Source organism: Lolium perenne, chromosome 3 (genome assembly GCF_019359855.2).
Source record: "Lolium perenne isolate Kyuss_39 chromosome 3, Kyuss_2.0, whole genome shotgun sequence".
NCBI lineage: Eukaryota > Viridiplantae > Streptophyta > Magnoliopsida > Poales > Poaceae > Lolium > Lolium perenne.
In genome coordinates this window covers 181,378,692-181,401,780 of record NC_067246.2, presented here as the reverse complement: position 1 = coordinate 181,401,780, position 23,089 = coordinate 181,378,692, and the positions used below count along the sequence as shown (strand labels likewise).

General features: G+C 44.2%; 1 protein-coding gene across 1 annotated transcript; it reads left to right on the top strand.

The window, feature by feature from the left end:
- Positions 1-19,889: 19,889 nt before the first annotated feature.
- LOC139838057 (uncharacterized) lies at positions 19,890-20,573 on the top strand. The gene is made up of 2 exons (XM_071827409.1): positions 19,890-20,201; positions 20,280-20,573. Exons 1-2 carry the CDS (start codon positions 19,890-19,892, stop codon positions 20,571-20,573), a joined length of 606 nt encoding a protein of 201 aa, XP_071683510.1.
- The last annotated feature ends 2,516 nt before the right edge of the window (positions 20,574-23,089 follow it).

The window sequence follows — 23,089 nt, the reverse complement described above, 5'->3', positions numbered from 1 at the left end:
TATTACTTTATGTTGACAATATCCATGAGATATACATGTTACAAGTTGAAAGCAACCGCTGAAACTTAATCTTCCTTTGTGTTGCTTCAACGCATTTACTATGAATTTATTGCTTTATGGGTTAACTCTTATGCAAGACTTATTGATGCTTGTCTTGAAAGTACTATTCATGAAAAGTCTTTGCTATATGATTCAGTTGTTTACTCATTGTCTTTACCATTGCTTTGGATCGCTGCATTCATTACATGTGCTTACAATAGTATTGATCAAGATTATGATAGCATGTCACTTCAGAAATTATCTTTGTTATCGTTTACCTACTCGGGACGAGCAGGAACTAAGCTTGGGGATGCTGATACGTCTCCAACGTATCGATAATTTCTTATGTTCCATGCTTGTTTTATGGCAATACATACATGTTTTATACATACTTTATGTTATATTTATGCATTTTCCGGCACTAACCTATTAACAAGATGACGAAGAGCCAGTTGCTGTTTTCTGCTGTTTTTGGTTTCAGAAATCCTAGTAAGGAATATTCTCGGAATTGGACGAAATCAACACCCATGATCTTATTTTTCCACGAAGCTTCCAAAAGTCCAAAAGGGAAACGAAGTGGGGCGACGAGGCGCCCACACAACAGGGCGGCGCGGCCAGGGCTTGGGCCGCGCGGCCCTGGCGTGTGGGGCCCTTGTGGCGCCCCCTGACCTACCCTTCCGCCTACATAAGCCTTCATCGATAATAACTCCAGTACCGAGAGCCACGATACGAAAAACCTTCCAGAGACGCCGCCGCCGCCAATCCCATCTCGGGGGATTCAGGAGATCGCCTCCGGCACCCTGCCGGAGAGGGGAATCATCTCCCGGAGGACTCTTCACCGCCATGGTCGCCTCCGGAGTGATGTGTGAGTAGTTCACCCCAAGCAGTAGCTAGATGGTCGTCTTCTCCTCATTGTGCTATCATTGTCGGATCTTGTGAGCTGCCTAACATGATCAAGATCATCTATTTGTAATGCTACATGTTGCGTTTGTTGGGATCCGATGAATATTGAATGCTATGTTATGTTGATTATCAATCTATCATCTATGTGTTGTTTATGATCTTGCATGCTCTCCGTTATTAGTAGAGGCTCTGGCCAAGTCGTTACTTGTAACTCCAAGAGGGAGTATTTATGCTCGATAGTGGGTTCATGCCTCCATTAAATGCAGGACAAAGGATGAAAGTTCTAAGGTTGTGGATGTGCTGTTGCCACTAGGGATAAAACATCAATGCTATGTCTAAGGATGTATTTGTTGATTACATTACGCACCATACTTAATGCAATTGTCTGTTGTTTGCAACTTAATACTGGAAGGGGTTCGGATGATAACCTGAAGGTGGACTTTTTAGGCATAGATGCATGCTGGATAGCGGTCTATGTACTTTGTCGTAATGCCCAATTGAATTTCACACTACTCATCATAACATGTATGTGCATTGTCATGCCATCTTTATTTATCAATTGCCCAACTGTAATTTGTTCACCCAACATGCTATTTCTTATCGGAGAGACACCACTAGTGAACTGTGGATCCCGGTCCATTCTTTTACATCGAATACAATCTACTGCAATACTCGTTCTACTATTTTCTGCAAACATCATCATCCACACTATACATCTAATCCTTTGTTACAGCAAGCCGGTGAGATTGACAACCTCACTGTTAAGTTGGGGCAAAGTACTTTGGTTGTGTTGTGCAGGTTCCACGTTGGCGCCGGAATCCCTGGTGTTGCGCCGCACTACACTCCGCCGCCATCAACCTTCAACGTGCTTCTTGGCTCCTAGTGTCGATAACCTTGGTTTCTTACTGAGGGAAAAACTTTCCGCTGTACGCATCACACCTTCCTCTTGGGGTTCCCAACGGGCGTGTGCTTTACGCGTCATCAAAGTACTATTCATGAAAAGTCTTTGCTATATGATTCAGTTGTTTAGTCATTATCTTTACCATTGCTTTGAATCACTTCATTCATCTCATATGCTTTACAATAGTATTGATCAAGATTATGATAGTAGCATGTCACTTCAGAAATTATCCTTGTTATCGTTTACCTACTCGAGGGCGAGTAGGAACTAAGCTTGGGGATGCTTGATACGTCTCAAACGTATCTATAGTTTCTTATGTTCCTTGCTAGTTTTATGACAATACTCACATGTTTTATATACACTTTATATCATTTATATGCATTTTTCGGCACTAACCTACTAACAAGATGCCGAAGCGCCAGTTCCTGTTTTCTGCTGTTTTTGGTTTCAGAAATCTTACACAGGAAATATTCTCGGAATTGGACGAAACAAAAGCCCAGGGTCTTATTTTCCACGGAGCCTTCCAGAAGTCCGAAGAGGAGACGAAGAAGAGCCGAAGTGGCGCCACACCACCTGGCGGCGCGGCCAGGAAGGGGGGCGCGCCGCCCTAGGGTGTGGGCCCCTCGAGCGCCTCCCGACTCTGCCCCTTCGCCTATTTATTCCCTCCGTCGCGAAAACCCTATTACCGAGAGCCACGATACGACAAAAGTTCCAGAGTCGCCGCCGCCGCCAATCCCATCTCGGGGGATTCAGGAGATCGCCTCCGGCACCCTGCCGGAGAGGGGAATCATCACCCGGAGGACTCTACATCACCATGATCGCCTACAGACTGATGTGTGAGTAGTTCATCCTTGGACTATGGGACACATAGCAGTAGCTAGATGGTTGTCTTCTCCTCTTGTGCTATCATGTTTAGATCTTGTGAGCTGCCTATCATGATCAAGATCATCTATTTGTAATGCTACATGTTGTGTTTGTTGGGATCCGATGAATATGGAATACTATGTCAAGTTGATTATCAATCTATCATATATGTGTTGTTTATGATCTTGCATGCTCTCCGTTGCATGCTCTAAGCATGGAACATAAGAAATTATCGATACGTCGGAGACGTATCAGCATCCCCAAGCTTAGTTCCTGCTCGTCCCGAGCAGGTAAACGATAACAAAGATAATTTCTGGCGTGACATGCCATCATAACCTTGATCATACTATTGTAAGCACATGTAATGAATGCAACGATCAAAACAATGGTAAATGACATGAGTAAACAAATGAATCATATAGCAAAGACTTTTCATGAATAGTACTTTCAAGACAAGCATCAATAAGTCTTGCATAAGAGTTAACTCATAAAGCAATAATTCAAAGTAAAGGTATTGAAGCAACACAAAGGAAGATTAAGTTTCGGTGGTTGCTTTCAACTTATAACATGTATATCTCATGGATAGTTGTCAATGTAAAGTAATATAACAAGTGCAATATGCAAGTATGTAGGAATCAATGCACAGTTCACACAAGTGTTTATTTCTTGAGATGGAGAGAAATAGGTGAACTGACTCAACATAAAAGTAAAAGAATGACCCTTCGCAGAGGGAAGCATTGATTGCTATATTTGTGCTAGAGTTTTGGTTTTGAAAACATAAAGAGAGCATAAAAGTAAAGTTTTGAGAGGTGTTTGTTGTTGTCAACGAATGGTAGTGGGCACTCTAACCCCCTTGCCAGGCAAACCTTCAAAGAGCGGCTCCCATGAATTATTTTTATTTTTGGGTGGCACTCCTTCCAACCTTTCTTTCACAAACCATGGCTAACCGAATCCTCGGGTGCCTGCCAACAATCTCATACCATGAAGGAGTGCCTTTTTATTTTAGTTTTGTTTAGATGACACTCCTCCCCACCTTTGCTTTCTCAAGCCATGGCTAACCGAATCCTCGGGTGCCGTCCAACAATCACATACCATGGAGGAGTGTCTATTTAGGTTAATTAATTTGGGACTGGGAATCCCATTGCCAGCTCTTTTTGCAAAATTATTGGATAAGCGGATGAAGCCACTAGTCCATTGGTGAAAGTTTCCCAACAAGATTGAAAGATAAACACCACATACTTCCTCATGAGCTATAAAACATTGACACAAATCAGAGGTGATAAATTTTGAATTGTTTAAAGGTAGCACTCAACCAATTTACTTTGGAATGGCGGAGAAATACCATGTAGTAGGTAGGTATGGTGGACACAAATGGCATAGTGTTTGGCTCAAGGATTTGGATGCATGAGAAGTATTCCCTCTCGATACAAGGTTTTAGGCTAGCAAGGTTATTTGAAACAAACACAAGTATGAAGCGGTACAGCAAAACTCACATAAAAGACATATTGTAAACATTATAAGACTCTACACCGTCTTCCTTGTTGTTCAAACTCTTACTAGAAATTATCTAGACCTTAGAGAGACCAATTATGCAAACCAAATTTTAGCAAGCTCTATGTATTTCTTCATTAATAGGTGCAAATGCAAGAGCTTAAACATGAGCACAACAATTGCCAAGTATCAAATTATCCAAGACATTTTACCAATTACTACATGTAGCATTTCCCGATTCCAACCATATAACAATTTAACGAAGAAGATTCAACCTTCGCCATGAACATTATGAGTAAAGCCTAAGGACATATTTGTCCATATGCAACAGCGGAGCGTGTCTCTCTCCCACACAATGAATGCTAGGATCCATTTTATTCAAACAAAACAAAAACAAAAACAAACAGACGCTCCAAGCAAAGTGCATAAGATGTGATGGAATAAAAATATAGTTTCACTAGAGGAACCTGATAATGTTGTCGATGAAGAAGGGGATGCCTTGGGCATCCCCAAGCTTAGACGCTTGATTCTTCTTGAAATATGCAGGGGTGAACCACCGGGGCATCCCTAAGCTTAGAGCTTTCACTCTCCTTGATCATATTGTATCATCTCCCTCTCTTGATCCTTGAAAACTTCCTCCACACCAAACTCAAAACAACTCATTAGAGGGTTAGTGCACAATCAAAATTCACATGTTCAGAGGTGACATAATCATTCTTAACACTTCTGGACATTGCACAAAGCTACTTAAAATTAATGGAATCGAGAAATCCATCAAGCATAGCAAAACAGGCAATGCGAAATAAAAGGCAGAATCTGTCAAAACAGAACAGTTCGTAAATACGAATTTCTAAGGGGCACCAGACTTGCTCAAATGAAAATGCTCAAATTGAATTAAAGTTGCGTACATATCTGAGGATCACTCACGTAAATTCGCATAATTTTCTGAGTTACCTACAGAGAATTAGGCCCAGATTCGTGACAGCAAAGAAATCTGTTTCTGCGCAGTAATCCAAATCTAGTATGAACCTTACTATCAACGACTTTACTTGGCACAACAATGCAACAAAACTAAGATAAGGAGAGGTTGCTACAGTAGTAACAACTTCCAAGACTCAAATATAAAATAAAAGTGCAGAAGTAAAATCATGGGTTGTCTCCCATAAGCGCTTTTCTTTAACGCCTTTCAGCTAGGCGCAGAAAGTGTGTATCAAGTATTATCAAGAGACGAAGCATCAACATCATAATTTGTTCTAATGATAGAATCAAAAGGTAACTTCATTCTCTTTATAGGGAAGTGTTCCATACCTTTCTTGAGAGGAAATTGATATCTAATATTACCTTCCTTCATATCAATGATAGCACCAACAGTTCGAAGAAAAGGTCTTCCCAATATAATGGGACAAGATGCATTGCATTCAATATCCAAGACAACAAAATCAACGGGGACAAGGTTATTGTTAACGGTAATGCGAACATTATCAACTCTCCCCAACGGTTTCTTTGTAGAATTATCAGCAAGATTAACATCCAAATAACAATTTTTCAATGGTGGCAAGTCAAGCATATTATAGATTTTCTTAGGCATAACGGAAATACTTGCACCAAGATCACATAAAGCATTACAATCAAAGTCATTGACCTTCATCTTAATAATGGGCTCCCAACCATCCTCTAGCTTCCTAGGAATAGAAGCTTCGCGTTCTAATTTCTCTTCTCTAGCTTTTATGAGAGCATTTGTAATATGTTTCGTGAAAGCCAAATTTATAGCACTAGCATTTGTAAGAACTTTATAACTTCAGAGATGTGGCAATCATCAAAATCCAAACCATTATAATCTAAAGCAATGGGATCATTGTCCCCAATGTTGGAAAAAATTTCAGCAGTTTTATCACAGGCAGTTTCAGGCAGTTTTTCACGCTTTGCATTAGAAGTGGAAACATTGCTAACACCAATTGTTTTACTATTAATAGTAGGAGGTGCAGCAACATGTGGAGCATTAGCATTACTAGTGGTGGTAATAGTCCAAACTTTAGCTATATTATCTTCTTTAGCATTTTCTTCTCTTTCCCACCTAGCACGCAATTCGGCCATCAATCTTATATTCTCATTAATTCTAACTTGGATGGCATTTGCTGTAGTAACAATTTTATTATTATGATTTTCATTAGGCATAACTTTCGATTTCAAAAGATCAACATCAGCAGCAAGACTATCGACTTTAGAAGCAAGTATATCAATTTTCCCAAGCTTTTCTTCAACAGATTTGTTAAAAGCAGTTTGTGTACTAATAAATTCTTTAAGCATGGCTTCAAGTCCAGGGGGTGTATTCCTATTATTTTTGTAAGAATTCCCATAAGAATTACCATAGCCGTTGCCATTATTATAAGGATATGGCCTATAGTTGTTACTAGAATTGTTCCGGTAAGCATTGTTGTTGAAATTATTATTTTTAATGAAGTTCACATCAACATGTTCTTCTTGAGAAACCAATGAAGCTAACGGAACATTATTAAGATCAATATTTGTCCTACCATTCACAAGCATAGACATAATAGCATCAATCTTATCACTCAAGGAAGAGGTTTCTTCGACAGAATTTACCTTCTTACCTTGTGGAGCTCTTTCCGTGTGCCATTCAGAGTAATTAATCATCATATTATCAAGAAGCTTTGTTGCGTCGCCTAGAGTGATGGACATAAAGGTACCTCCAGCAGCTGAATCCAATAAGTTCCGCGAAGAAAAATTCAGTCCTGCATAAAAGGTTTGGATGATCATCCAAGTAGTCAGTCCATGGGTTGGGCAATTTTTAACCAAAGATTTCATTCTTTCCCAAGCTTGTGCAACATGCTCATTATCCAATTGTTTAAAATTCATTATGCTACTTCTCAAAGATATAATTTTAGCAGGGGGATAATATCTACCAATAAAAGCATCCTTGCATTTAGTCCATGAATCAATACTATTCTTAGGCAGAGATAGCAACCAATCTTTAGCTCTTCCTCTTAATGAGAAAGGAAACAATTTTAATTTTATAATGTCACCATCTACATCGTTATACTTTTGCATTTCACAAAGTTCAACAAAATTATTGAGATGGGCAGCAGCATCATCAGAACTAACACCACAAAATTGTTCTCTCATAACAAGATTCAGTAAAGCAGGTTTAATTTCAAAGAATTCTGCTGTAGTAGCAGGTGGAGCAATAGGTGTGCATAAGAAATCATTATTATTTGTGGTTGTGAAGTCACACAACTTAGTATTTTCAGGAGTACCCATTTTAGCAATAGTAAATAAAGCAAACTAGATAAAGTAAATGCAAGTAACTAATTTTTGTTTTGTTTTTGATATAGCAAACAAGACCGTAAATAAAGTAAAGCTAGCAACTAATTTTTTTGTATTTTGTTATAATGCAGCAAACAAAGTAGTAAATAAAATAAAAGCAAGACAAAAACAAAGTAAAGAGATTGGAGGTGGAGACTCCCCTTGCAGCGTGTCTTGATCTCCCCGGCAACAGCGCCAGAAAACAGTCTTGATACGCGTACATCACGCGACCGTTGGGAGCCCCAAGAGGAAGGTGTGATGCGTATAGCGGCAAGTTTTCCCTCAGTAAGAAACCAAGGTTTATCGAACCAGTAGGAGCCAAGAAGCACATTGAAGGTTGATGGCGGCGAGATGTAGTGCGGCGCAACACCAGGGATTCCGGCGCCAACGTGGAACCTGCACAACACAACCAAAGTACTTTGTCCCAACGTAACAGTGAGGTTGTCAATCTCACCGGCTTGTTGTAACAAAGGATTAGATGTATAGTGTGGATGATGATTGTTTGCAGAAAACAGTAGAACGAGTATTGCAGTAGATTGTATTCGATTAAAAGAATGGACCGGGGTCCACAATTCACTAGAGGTGTCTCTCCGATAAGAATAAGCATGTTGGGTGAACAAATTACAGTTGGGCAATTGACAAATAAAGAGGGCATGACCATGCACATACATGATATGATGAGTATAGTGAGATTTAATTGGGCATTACGACAAAGTACATAGACCGCTATCCAGCATGCATCTATGCCTAAAAAGCCCACCTTCAGGTTATCATCCGAACCCCTTCCAGTATTAAGTTGCAAACAACAGACAATTGTATTAAGTATGGTGCGTAATGTAATCAACAACTATATCCTTGGACATAGCATCGATGTTTTATCCCTAGTGGCAACAGCACATCCACAACCTTAGAACTTTCTGTCACTGTCCCAGATTTAATGGAGGCATGAACCCACTATCGAGCATAAATACTCCCTCTTGGAGTTACAAGTAACGACTTGGCCAGAGCCTCTACTAATAACGGAGAGCATGCAAGATCATAAACAACACATAGATGATAGATTGATAATCAACATAACATAGCATTCAATATTCATCGGATCCCAACAAACGCAACATGTAGCATTACAAATAGATGATCTTGATCATGTTAGGCAGCTCACAAGACCCAACAATGAAGCACAATTAGGAGAAGACGACCATCTAGCTACTGCTATGGACCCATAGTCCAGGGGTGAACTACTCACACATCACTCCGGAGGCGACCATGGCGGTGAAGAGTCCTCCGGGAGATGATTCCCCTCTCCGGCAGGGTGCCGGAGGCGATCTCCTGAATCCCCCGAGATGGGATTGGCGGCGGCGGTGTCTCTGGAAGGTTTTCCGTATCGTGGCTCTCGGTACTGGGGGTTTCGCGACGAAGGCTTTAACTAGGCGGAGGAGATAGGTCAGGGGCCTGACAGGGGGGCCACACAGTAGGGCGGCGCGGGCCCCCCCTTAGCGCGCGCCGCCTTAGTGTGTCGGCGCCCCGTGGCCCCACTTCGTCTCTCCCTCGGACTTCTGGAAGCTTCGTGGCAAAATAGGCCCCTGGGCGTTGATTTTTTTCAATTCCGAGAATATTTCCTTACTAGGATTTCCGAAACCAAAAACAGCAGAAAACAGCAACTGGCTCTTCGGCATCTCGTTAATAGGTTAGTGCCGGAAAATGCATAAATATGACATAAAGTATGCATAAAACATGTAGATATCATCAATAATGTGGCATGGAGCATAAGAAATTATCGATACGTCGGAGACGTATCAACATGCTATCATAATCTTGATCAATACTATTGTAAGCACATGTAATGAATGCAGCGATCCAAAGCAATGGCAAAGACAATGAGTAAACAACTGAACCATATAGCAAAGACTTTTCATGAATAGTACTTTCAAGACAAGCATCAATAAGTCTTGCATAAGAGTTAACTCATAAAGCAATAAATTCATAGTAGAGGCATTGAAGCAACACAAAGGAAGATTAAGTTTTAGCGGTTGCTTTCAACTTGTAACATGTATATCTCATGGATATTGTCAACATAAAGTAATATAACAAGTGCAATATGCAAGTATGTAGGAATCAATGCACAGTTCACACAAGTGTTTGCTTCTTGAGATGGAGAGAAATAGGTGAACTGACTCAACATAAAAGTAGAAGAAAGGCCCTTCGCAGAGGGAAGCATTGATTGCTATGTTTTTGCTAGAGCTTTGATTTTGAAAACAAGAAACAATTTTGTCAACGGTAGTAATAAAGCATATGTATCATGTAAATTATATCCTACAAGTTGCAAGCCTCATGCATAGTATACCAATAGTGCCCGAACCTTGTCCTAATTAGCTCGGATTACCTGGATTATCACCGCAATACATATGTTTTAACCAAGTATCACAAAGGGGTACCTCTATGCCGCCTGTACAAAGGTCTAAGGAGAAAGCTCGCATTGGATTTCTCGCTTTTGATTATTCTCAACTTAGACATCCATACCGGGACAACATAGACAACAGATAATGGACTTCTCTTTAATGCATAAGCATTTAGCAACAATTAATATTCTCATAAGAGATTGAGGTTTGTTGTCCAAAACTGAAACTTCCACCATGGATCATGGCTTTAGTTAGTGGCCCAATGTTCTTCTCTAACAATATGCATGCTCAAACCATTCAACTCATGGTAAATCGCCCTTACTTCAGACAAGACGAACATGCATAGCAACTCACATGATATTCAACAAAGGTAGTTGATGGCGTCCCCAGGAACATGGTTATCGCACAACAAGCAACTTAATAAGAGATAAAATGCATAAGTACATATTCAATACCACAATAGTTTTTAGGCTATTTGTCCCATGAGCTATATATTGCAAAGGCGAAGAATGGAAATTTAAAGGTAGCACTCAAGCAATTTACTTTGGAATGGCGGAGAAATACCATGTAGTAGGTAGGTATGGTGGACACAAGTGGCATAGTGTTTGGCTCAAGGATTTTGGATGCATAAGAAGTATTCCCTCTCAATACAAGGCTTAGGCTAGCAAGGCTATTTGAAACAAACACAAGTATGAACCGGTACAGCAAAACTCACATAAAAGATATATTGTAAGTATTATAAGACTCTACACCGTCTTCCTTGTTGTTCGACCCTTACTAGAAAATATCTAGACCTTAGAGAGATCAATCATGCAAACCAAATTTTAGCAAGATCTATGTATTTCTTCACTAATAGGTGCAAAGTATATGATGCAAGAGCTTAAACATGATCCTTATGAGCACAACAATTGCCAAGTATCAAATTATTCAAGTTATTATACCAATTACCACACGTAGCATTTCCCGTTTCCAACCATATAACAATTTAACGAAGCAGTTTCAACCTTCGCCATGAACATTATGAGTAAAGCCTAAGGACATATTTGTCCATATGCAACAGCGGAGCGTGTCTCTCTCCCACACAATGAATGCTAGGATCCAACTTTATTCAAACAAAACAAAAACAAAAACAAACAGACGCTCCAAGTAAAGCGCATAAGATGTGACGGAATAAAAATATAGTTTCACAGGAACCTGATAATGTTGTCGATGAAGAAGGGGGTGCCTTGGGCATCCCCAAGCTTAGACGCTTGAGTCTTCTTGAAATATGCAGGGGTGAACCACCGGGGCATCCCCAAGCTTAGATCTTTCACTCTCCTTGATCATATTGTATCATCCTCCTCTCTTGATCCTTGAAAACTTCCTCCACACCAAACTCAAAACAACTCATTAGAGGGTTAGTGCATAATCAAAATTCACATGTTCATAGGTGACATAATCATTCTTAACACTTCTGGACATTGCACAAAGCTACTGAAAGTTAAGGGAATAGAAAGATCCATCAAGCATAGCAAAACAGGCAATGCGAAATAAAAGGCAGAATCTGTCAAAACAGAACAGTCCGTAAAGACGAATTTCTAAGAGGCACCAAACTTGCTCAAATGAAAATGCTCAAATTTAATGAAAGTTGCGTACATATCTGAGGATCACTCACGTAAATTTTCTGAGTTTCCTACAGAGAATTCAGCCCAGATTCGTGACAGCAAGAAATCTGTTTCTGCGCAGTAATCCAAATCTAGTATGAACCTTACTATCAAAGACTTTACTTGGCACAACAATGCAAAAAAACTAAGATAAGGAGAGGTTGCTACAGTAGTAACAACTTCCAAGACTCAAATATAAAATAAAAGTGCAGTAGTAAAATCATGGGTTGTCTCCCATAAGCGCTTTTCTTTAACGCCTTTCAGCTAGGCGCAGAAAGTGTGTATCAAGTAACATCAAGAGATGAAGCATCAACATCATAGTTTGTTCTAATGATAGAATCAAAAGGTAACTTCATTCTCTTTCTAGGGAAGTATTCCATACCTTTCTTGAGAGGAAATTGATATTTAATTTTACCTTCGTTCATATCAATAATAGCACCAACAGTTCGAAGAAAAGGTCTTCCCAATATAATGGGACAAGATGCATTGCATTCAATATCCAAGACAACAAAATTAACGGGGACAAGGTTATTGTTAATAGTAATGCGAACATTATCAACTCTCCCCAAAGGTTTCTTTGTAGAGTTATCAGCAAGATTAACATCCAAATAACAATTTTTCAATGGTGGCAAGTCAAGCCTGTTATAGATTTTTCTAGGCATAACGGAAATACTTGCACCAAGATCACATAAAGCATTACAATCAAAATCATTGACCTTCATCTTAATGATGGGCTCCCAACCATCCTCTAACTTCCTAGGAATAGAAGCTTCGCGATTTAATTTTTCTTCTCTAGCTTTTATGAGAGCATTTGTAATATGTTTTGTAAAGGCCAAATTTATAGCACTAGCATTAGGACTCTTAGCAAGTTTTTTTAAGAACTTTATAACTTCAGAGATGTGGCAATCATCAAAATCTAAACCATTATGATCTAAAGCAATGGGATCATTATCCCCAATGTTGGAAAAAATTTCAGCAGTTTTATCACAGGCAGTTTCAGCAGTTTTAGCAGTTTCAGGCAGTTTTTCACGCTTTGCATTAGAAGTGGAAACATTGCCAACACCAATTATTTTACCATTAATAGTAGGAGGTGCAGCAACATGCGAAGCATTAGCATTACTAGTGGTGGTAATAGTCCAAACTTTAGCTATATTATCTTCTTTAGCATTTTCTTCTTTTTCCCACCTAGCACGCAATTCGGCCATCAATCTTATATTCTCATTAATTTTAACTTGGATGGAGTTTGCTGTAGCAAATGACTTAATATCATTATTTTCATTAGGCATAACTTTCGATTTCAAAAGATCAACATCAGCAGCAAGACTATCGACTTTAGAAGCAAGTATATCAATTTTCCCAAGCTTTTCTTCAACAGATTTGTTAAAAGCAGTTTGTGTACTAATAAATTCTTTAAGCATGGCTTCAAGTCCAGGGGGTGTATTCCTATTATTGTTGTAAGAATTCCCATAAGAATTACCATAACCGTTACCATTATTATAAGGATATGGCCTATAATTGTTACTAGAATTGTTCCGATAAGCATTGTTGTTGAAATTATTATTTTTAATGAAGTTCACATCAACATGTTCTTCTTGAGCAACCAATGAAGCTAAAGGAACATTATTAGGATCAATATTTGTCCTACCATTCACAAGCATAGACATAATAGCATCAATCTTATCATTCAAGGAAGAGGTTTCTTCGACAGAATTTACCTTCTTACCTTGTGGAGCTCTTTCCGTGTGCCATTCAGAGTAATTAACCATCATATTATCAAGAAGCTTTGTTGCATCGCCTAGAGTGATGGACATAAAGGTACCTCCAGCAGCTGAATCCAATAGGTTCCGTGAAGAAAAATTCAGTCCTGCATAAAAGGTTTGGATGATCATCCAAGTAGTCAGTCCATGGGTTGGGCAATTTTTAACCAAAGATTTCATTCTTTCCCATGCTTGGGCAACATGCTCAGTATCCAATTGCTTAAAATTCATTATGCTACTTCTCAAAGTTATAATTTTAGCAGGAGGATAATATCTACCAATAAAATCATCCTTACATTTAGTCCATGAATCAATACTATTCTTAGGCAGAGATAGCAACCAATCTTTAGCTCTTCCTCTTAATGAGAAAGGAAACAATTTTAATTTTATAATGTCACCATCTACATCCTTATACTTTTGCATTTCACATAATTCAATAAAATTATTGAGATGGGCAGCAGCATCATCAGAACTAACACCAGAAAATTGCTCTCTCATAACAAGATTCAGTAAAGCGGGTTTAATTTCAAAGAATTCTGCTGTAGTAGCAGGTGGAGCAATAGGTGTGCATAAGAAATCATTATTATTTGTGGTTGTGAAGTCACACAACTTAGTATTTTCAGGAGTACCCATTTTAGCAACAGTAAATAAAACAAACTATATAAAGTAAATGCAAGTAACTATTTTTTTTGTGTTTTTAATATGGAGAACAAGACAGTAAATAAGGTAAAACTAGCAACTAATTTTTTTGTGTTTTGATATAATGCAGCAAACAAAGTAGTAAATAAAATAAAGCAAGACAAAAACAAAGTAAAGAGATTGGAGGTGGAGACTCCCCTTGCAGCGTGTCTTGATCTCCCCGGCAACGGCGCCAGAAAAAGAGCTTGATACGCGCACATCACGCGTCCGTTGGGAAACCAAGGGGAAGGTGTGATGCGTACAGCGGCAAGTTTTCCCTCAGTAAGAATCCAAGGTTTATCAAACCAGTAGGAGCCAAGAAGCACGTTGAAGGTTGATGGCGGCGGAGTGTAGTGCGGTGCAACACCAGGGATTCCGGCGCCAACGTGGAACCTACACAACACAACCAAAGTACTTTGCCCCAACTTAACAGTGAGGCTGTCAATCTCACCGGCTTGCTGTAACAAAGGATTAGATGTATAGTGTGGATGATGATGTTTGCAGAGAACAATTGAACAAATATTGCAGTAGATTGTATTCGATGTAAAAGAATGGACCGGGGTCCACAGTTCACTAGTGGTGTCTCTCCGATAAGAATAAGCATGTTGGGTGAACAAATTACAGTTGGGCAATTGACAAATAAGGAGGGCATGACCATGCACATACATGTTATGATGAGTAGTGTGAGATTTAATTGGGCATTACGACAAAGTACATAGACCGCTATCCAGCATGCATCTATGCCTAAAAAGTCCACCTCCAGGTTATCATCCGAACCCCCTCCAGTATTAAGTTGCAAACAACAGACAATTGTATTAAGTATGGTGCGTAATGTAATCAACAAATATATCCTTAGACATAGTATTGATGTTTTATCCCTAGTGGCAACAGCACATCCACAACCTCAGAGGTTGTTGTCACTCCCCCAGATTTAATGGAGGCATGAACCCACTATCGAGCATAAATACTCCCTCTTGGAGTTACAAGCAAAAACTTGGCCAGAGCCTCTACTAGCAACGGAGAGCATGCAAGATCATAAACAACACATAGATGATAGATTGATAATCAACATAACATAGCATTCACTATTCATCGGATCCCAACAAATGCAACATGTAGCATTACAGATAGATGATCTTGATCATGTTAGGCAGCTCACAAGATCCAACAATGATAGCACAATTAGGAGAAGACGACCATCTAGCTACTGCTATGGACCCATAGTCCAGGGGTGAACTACTCACACATCACTCCGGAGGCGACCATGGCGGTGAAGAGTCCTCCGGGAGATGATTCCCCTCTCCGGCAGGGTGCCGGAGGCGATCTCCTGAATCCCCCGAGATGGGATTGGAGGCGGCAGCTTCTCTGGAAGGTTTTCCGTATCGTGGCTCTCGGTACTGGAGTTATTCTCGACGAAGGCTTAAGTAGGCGGAAGGGTAGGTCAGGGGGCGCCACGAGGGGCCCACACCACAGGCCGGCGTGGCCAGGGCCTGGGCCGCGCCGCCCTGGTGTGGCGTCGCCTCATCGCCCCACTTCGTTTCCTCTCCGAACTTCTGGAAGCTTCGTGGAAAAATAAGATCCTGGGCGTTGATTTCGTCCAATTCCGAGAATATTTCCTTACTAGGATTTCTGAAACCAAAAACAATGAGAAACAAGAATCGGCTCTTCGGCATCTTGTTAATAGGTTAGTGCCGGAAAATGCATAAATATGACATAAAGTATGTATAAAACATGTGAGTATCATCATAAAAGTAGCATGGAACATAAGAAATTATCGATATGTTGGAGACGTATCAATGTCATGAAAAAGTTGGAGACCATAGAGCAAAATCTTCCAAGTATTGAGACTAAATTGGGAGAATTACTTAATAGCAACGATAAACTTGACAAATCTCTAGGTGGAATTAATGAGAAAATTGCCATCCTAGAAGCTTGTGCTATTCATGATAATCAAACCCAAAGGATTAGTGAACTTGAAGAAGCTATGGGAACCTTGGGTTCAACTTTTTCATCTATTAAGTTTAGAGAGAAAGCTTATGTGGGTAAGGAGCAAAAGTTCATGTATGTCTCTAAGGTGCCTAAACCAAAAAACCATTATAGGCCTAAAATTGATAAAGCTCTTAATACCACTATAGATAAGGGAGCATCTAATATACTTAATGGGACAAATTGTGAAAATTATGATGTTGATGTTTCGTCTCTTGATAATACTTGATTCACACTTTCTGCGCCTAGCTGAAAGGCGTTAAAGAAAAGCGCTTATGGGAGACAACCCATGATTTTACTACAGTACTTTTGTTTTATATTTGAGTCTTGGAAGTTGTTACTACTGTAGCAACCTCTCCTTATCTTAATTTTGTTGCATTGTTGTGCCAAGTAAAGTCTTTGATAGTAAGGTTCATACTAGATTTGGATTACTGCGCAGAAACAGATTTCTTGCTGTCACGAATTTGAGCAGTAGGCTCTGTAGGTAACTCAGAAAATTCTGCCAATTTACGTGAGTGATCCTCAGATATGTACGCAACTTTCATTGAATTTGCATTTTCATTGGAGCAAGTCTGGTGCACCTAAAAAATTCGTCTTTACGGACTGTTCTGTTTTGACAGATTCTGCCTTTTATTTCGCATTGCCTGTTTTGCTATGCTTGATGGATTTCTTTATTCCATTAACTTTCAGTAGCTTTGTGCAATGTACAGAAGTGTTAAGAATGATTATGTCACCTCTGAACATGTGAATTTTGATTATGCACTAACCCTCTAATGAGTTGTTTTGAGTTTGGTGTGGAGGAAGTTTTCAAGGATCAAGAGAGGAGGATGATACAATATGATCAAGGAGAGTGAAAGCTCTAAGATTGGGGATGCCCCGGTGGTTCATCCCTGCATATTTCAAGAAGACTCAAGCATCTAAGCTTGGGGATGCCCAAGGCATCCCCTTCTTCATCGACAACATTATCAGGTTCCTCTAGTGAAATTATATTTTTATTCCATCACATCTTATGTGCTTTACTTGGAGCGTCTGTTTGTTTTTGTTTTTGTTTTGTTTGAATAAAGTTGGATCCTAGCATTCATTGTGTGGGAGAGAGACACGCTTCGCTGTTGCATATGGACAAATATGTCCTTAGGCTTTACTCATAATGTTCATGGCGAAGGTTAAAACTGCTTCGTTAATTGTTATATGGTTGGAATCGGGAAATGCTACATGTGGTAATTGGTAGAATGTCTTGAATAATTTGATACTTGGCAATTGTTGTGCTCATAAGGATCATGTTTAAGCTCTTGCATCATATACTTTGCACCTATTAGTGAAGAAATACATAGAGCTTGCTAAAATTTGGTTTGCATGATTGGTCTCTCTAAGGTCTAGATATTTTCTAGTGAGGGTTTGAACAACAAGGAAAACAGTGTAGAGTCTTATAATGCTTACAATATGTTTTTATGTGAGTTTTGTTGTACCGGTTCATACTTGTGTTTGCTTCAAATAACCTTGCTAGCCTAAGCCTTGTATTGAGAGGGATTACTTCTCATGCATCCAAATCCTTGAGCCAATAACTATGCCACTTGTGTCCACCATACCTACCTACTACATGGTATTTCTCCGCCATTCCAAAGTAAATTGCTTGAGTGCTACCTTCAAATTTCTATCCTTTGTCTTTGCAATATATAGCTCATGGGACAAATAGCCTAAAAACTATTGTGGTATTGAATATGTACTTATGTATCTTATTTCTTATTAAGGTGCTTGTTGTGCGATAACCATGTTCCTGGGGACGCCCTTGTTGAATATCATGTGAGTTGCTATGCATGTTCGTCTTGTCTGAAGTAAGGGTGATTTATCATGAGTTGAATGGTTTGAGTATGCATATTGTTAGAGAAGAACATTGGGCCCCTAACTAAAGCCATGATCCATGGTGGAAGTTTCAGTTTTGGACAACAATCCTCAATCTTTTATGGGAATATTATTTGTTGTTGAATGCTTATGCATTAAAAGAGGAGTCCATTATCTGTTGTCTATGTTGTCCCGGTATGGATGTCTAAGTTGAGAATAATCAAAAGCGAGAAATCCGATGCGAGCTTTCTCCTTAGACCTTTGTACAGGTGGCATAGAGGTACCCCTTTGTGATACTTGGTTAAAACATATGTATTACGATGATAATCCATGTTAATCCGAGCTAATTAGGACAAGGTGCGGGCACTATTGGTAATCTATGCATGAGGCTTGCAACTTGTAGGATATAATTTACATAATACATATGCTTTATTACTACCGTTGACAAAATTGTTTCTGTCGTGGATGTAACCACGGCAGATGCTACAGGGGGTAGCACTTCATTGATGCGAGGGGAAGGGAACATTGCCATCTACGGGTCGAGGTGCAAGAGACGCAAGGGTTTTACCCAGGTTCAGCCCCTCCGGAGAGTAAAAGGCCTACGTCCTGCTAGATCTTTATTGCTCAGTGGAGAATTACAATGGGGGGGCTCAGTCGGCGGCTACGCCGAGAGCTTACAGGGGGAGATTGGATCTCGAGTAAGGTGTCCTCTAGGGTTTAAGCTCGGGGGTTTATATAAGCACCCCCGGCCTAGGGTTACATGGAGATAACTCCGAATCATATCAGTTGCTACTAATCCGGGATCCGCTATCCCTCTCGCAAGTAATCTTCTTGTCCAGCCGTGTGGACCTCCTCCTTGGGATCACGGCCCAGTCGCCTTAGGGCCCAGTCGCTTAGGCGACTGGCGATCCACCCAAGCCTCTATCTTCATGGCGGCCGGGACCGGCGACCCACCCCCTATGGGCATATCCCCATCGCAGTCCCCAAGCGCGGTGGTGAAGAAGCGCGGATCCGGAACAAGTCTTGGAGAGGCGCGGTGATGGATCAAGATGAGTCGCCGCCGGCTTCCAAAGATAAAGTCGCGGGTGCGGTGGCAGTCTCGCCGCCATAATTTGATCGATCGATCGGCGTGTGACAGTCGGCTCTAGCCAGTCGCCGTTTGCCAGTCGACGCGTAGTCACCATAGAGACACGTGGAGAGGCCAACGGCTAGATTTCACGTTGACCGAGGCGCACACCGTCTGCATGTTGTTGACCGTTGGGCTCGACGTGACCGCTAACGGCTAGTTTAACGGCTATTCAGCCGGTGACGGCGCAGATCTTGACCGTTGATTGCGGGGCGGCGATTCCGGGACAATTCTACGAACATATCTCTTCCTCAATCTGAGCGTGTGCGGGCTGTATAAAGGGTCGCCCCTAGGATTAGGGTTCAACACTCCTCCGCATTCATCCCCCATCTTCTCTTTATCTCATCTTCATTCCACACTCCACACGCATCCATGGCGGCGAAGGGTTGGGGCAAGTCGAAGGTCACGCGGGAGTCTCTCCTCCCGTACGTCGCCTCCGGAGTCATCCCGGAGTTCAACCAGGAGCGATGGCGGGTTCCGCCGGCGAACGAGACGGAGCCCTCCCACGGCCCGGGAGTTCGTGATCTTCATGAGCTTCCTCGATCGCGGGTTCGCTCTCCCCACCTCCGATTTCCTCCGGCAGCTTGCTGGCCTTCTACAGCATCAAGGTTTCCGACCTCGGGCCGCACGGCGTCCGGCAGATTTCTCTGTTCGTGGCGCTGTGCGAATGCTACTTGGGCTGTCCGCCCTACTTCCCGCTGTGGGTGTCCATCTTCCACGGGCGGGCGACTCGGGCCAGCAAGAACAGCGAAGCACTCATCCCGAACGGGGGGATCACCTTCCAGGTGAAGTCCGGGGAAAGCTTCATCGACATGGCGCTCCCCAAGAAGGCGCGATCGGCTGTGGCGTCGTTTCTGGTTCTACGCCAAGGAGTACACTCCCCGGGCGAGGTATGCATTCCCCAATACAGTCCCGAGCCGAGCGTCCCGCGGCGCCTCAATGTCCGGTCGGCTGCCGCGCGCGAGCGAAGAAGGTGGTGAAGGATATGCGCCAAGCGATCCAGCGCTAAAAGATGACGGCCTGACGGCGGTCGACATGTACAACTGTTGGCTTGGCCGGCGGCTGATCCCCCTGCGGTGCCGAGCTCACCCCATGTGGGAGTACCGGGGACAGAACGACCGCACCCGGTCGACGGCGACCGAGTGGGACGAGGGCGAGTACCGGAAGGCGCTCGCTAAGATCACCACTGCCACCTTTACTTCCTTCGAGGACGGCTTGCAGCCCTACACCGAAGACACCCCAGCGCCTCAGGTAATGCTTCGCATGGCGACTTCGCACGGCTTAGCCGCGCTTCTTCCTTTCTGACTTGTTCCTTTGATTCGATTGCAGCGTTGGCAGAAGATCGCAGACCACCTCCCTCCTCTCGCCGGAAAGGAACCACCGGAGATGACCGAAGGCGAGGAGGAAGAGGTCGACGAGGAGGAGGAGCGCACCGAGTCGGACTCGGAGGCGCGGGACTTCATCAGACTCCCGCGCGGGGCGCAGAGGGGTGCCGCGGCCTCGTCCCAGGGCGCGGCTGAAGAGGAGCCTACCTCCCGTCCGGAGGACAAGGCGGAGCCCTCCAAGGAAGGGGCCGAGCCGCTATCGAAGCGATCGCGCCCCACTCTCTGGAAGGGTCCATGAGGCTTCAGCGTCCCTTGAAGGACGCGATCGATGCGGGAGCTCGGGCCGGTCCGGGCGTAAAGCGATTCCCACGGTGAAGTAAGTATTTCTTGTCGAATTTATCCTTCCCTGCGATCGGACTGAGTGTCGACTCACCTCGCCTCTCGTAGGTCCAAGAAGAAGACCTTGGCGAAGCCGTCCGCGGCCGGGGTGGCGGCCACGAGGGCGGCCGAGGCAAAGAAGAAAGCCGCGGAGAGGAAGGCGGCGCCGTCCGACCTTGGGGTGCGGGGTCGGCTCCGAAGAGCCCGCCGCCGGGAGTCAAGCGGAGAAGGAGAGCATTAGCCACGTCGAGCCCACCGCCAACGTTTTCCTCTACCCGCATGGCTCGCGGGGGCATGGCGAGTGCGGCGACGGGTCCGGACGTTGCTCCGCCTGTGGTGGAGGAGGAGTCGACCGACATTGGATCGACCGAGGGCGTAAGGCACCCGAAGTTGAAGAGGACATCGTCGAGGAGGGCGGCCTGTCGGAGCCACCGAAAGAGCGCCGGTCCAAGGCCGCCAGGGACCGCGCCCGCCCAAAGGACACCGACACGCGGACGGGCGAGGTTCCGTCGATCGAGGCGGTGATGCGAGCGGACGGGGCGACCGCGGCGCGTCCTCCGCCGCCGTGTGCATGGACCTTCCCGGAGCTCCCCACGGCGCGTGGCGCGGCGCATGTGGTCCGTGTCGCTGCACACGGGGCCCAGTCACCCCCAGGCCCCGAGGGGCGACTTGGTCCGAAAGGGCGAGTCGAGTCTCTATTTGCTTTTTGTTTGTTGACCTTGGCATTTTTGTTTGGTTTCCGTAGGCGGAGATTAAGCGGCTGACCGCGCTTGTGGAGGAGGAGTCGCAGAATAACCGGAAGCTGATTGCCCTGGGCAGTAAGTCATGCCCACTCGCCGTCCTCATTCAGTGTCACTGGCCCGGGCGTTCGTTCTCACCGTTTCCTTTTCCTGTAGCAGAGGCGCAGGCAAAGGCTCTTGCCGAGGCTCGGGAAGGGTTCGTCAAGGAGTCCTTCTACCGTGAAGCCGAGTTCCGGGCGCAGCAGGCCGAAGAGGCCCGGAAAAGGGCGAAAGCGGAGGTGGCGGAATTGACGAAGGTCCCTGGAGCGAAGGGCCGGAGCTGGAGGACGTCATCACCGAATACAAGGTGAAGGCGGAGGCCGCGATCGATGCGCGGGACTCTGCACGTGGGGCTGCCGCGTCTCTGCGGGAGGAGGTGGCGGCCTTGAAGCAGCAGCACGCCAAAGAACTTGCTGCGGAGAAGGAGGCGTCCGAGGGCATCGTCCTGGCGGTGCAGGCCGAGAAGACCAACTTCGAGGCTTTCGTCGAGAGATGTCGCGGCATTCTTGGTAAGTTCTTGTTGTCGCACTTCTTGTTTTATTTGCCGGGGGTTTGAGTATCTGAACACGGCGAGTCGGCCTCGGGGGTCGGTCCCGAGCGTGGCGAGTTGGCCTCGGGGGCCAGTCCCTGAGCGTGGCGAGTCGGTCTCGGGGGCCAGTCCCGAGCGTGGCGAGTCGGCCTCGGGGGCCAGTCCCCGAGCGTGGCGAGTTGGCCTCGGGGGCCAGTCCCTGAGCGTGGCGAGTCGGTCTCGGGGGCCAGTCCCCGAGCGTGGCGAGTCGGCGTTGAAGGGGAAGTTCTCATTTTTCCCTTTTCCTTGTGTTGTTGACTGCAGGTACGTGCGACTTCGTGGAGACGGCGACTCCACGGGAATGCCTGTCGACCGCGACCGCGCGTATCATCGCCTGCGCGGGGAGATACTTGCCGCGCTCCGACCCGAGCCCGCGGGAGGTGATTCCGCGGGACACGCCATCCGTCTTCAAGGCCGTGTCCAACATTCCGCTGTTGTTGATCGGCTTCGTCGCTCTTCCTGCCGCGTTGGCATTACCATGGCTACGAGCATGGTGCTGGCGCATTACTACGAAGGGTTCGACGTGGAGGAGGTCACCGCTGGCTTCCCCTCGGAGACCGGGAGTTCGATGTTGCCGAAGTGCTGCGGCTGATGGATGCGGTGCGCCCCTTCGCCGACCGAGTACTGGCGACCGCGGACTTGGAGACTCATATCCCCAGCCAAGCGGCTCCTGGTGACGCGGAGAAGGAGCCGGGCCCAGTGGACTACCCCGCGGAGCGCCTCTTCCATGCTGCTGCCGCCGGCTCGCTGTCTACATATCCGGTCGTGGTGTACACGCCGAAATTTCGTCACGGCGATGACGGCGTCGAGCCTGTCGTAGAGGGGGCTCCGGGGTCGTCCTCGTAGTTTCTGAGTACCCGTGTAAGAAGTAGCTAGATTTCCCGCGAGCGGGTGTTAGTTGTAAATAGAATGATGACTTTTGCTTAAATGTGATTCGGTGGTTGCTTTTGCATTATTTGAGACGGCGATGCATTGGAGGTGGTTCCGACTATCCATGGCCTTCAGGTCGGTCGCCTTGCGACCCCAATGAAGGCTATCGACTTGATCGTTTTCCTTTTTCGAGCTGGGCGTCCCCGATCATGATCGTAG

Excerpts from the sequence above, each read along its gene's own strand:
- LOC139838057 (XM_071827409.1), top strand. The coding sequence starts at position 19,890 with ATGTCCGGTCGGCTGCCGCGCGCGAGCGAAGAAGGTGGTGAAGGATAT. Across the intron at positions 20,202-20,279 it reads AAGACACCCCAGCGCCTCAG|CGTTGGCAGAAGATCGCAGA; the intron begins GTAATGCTTCGC and ends ATTCGATTGCAG.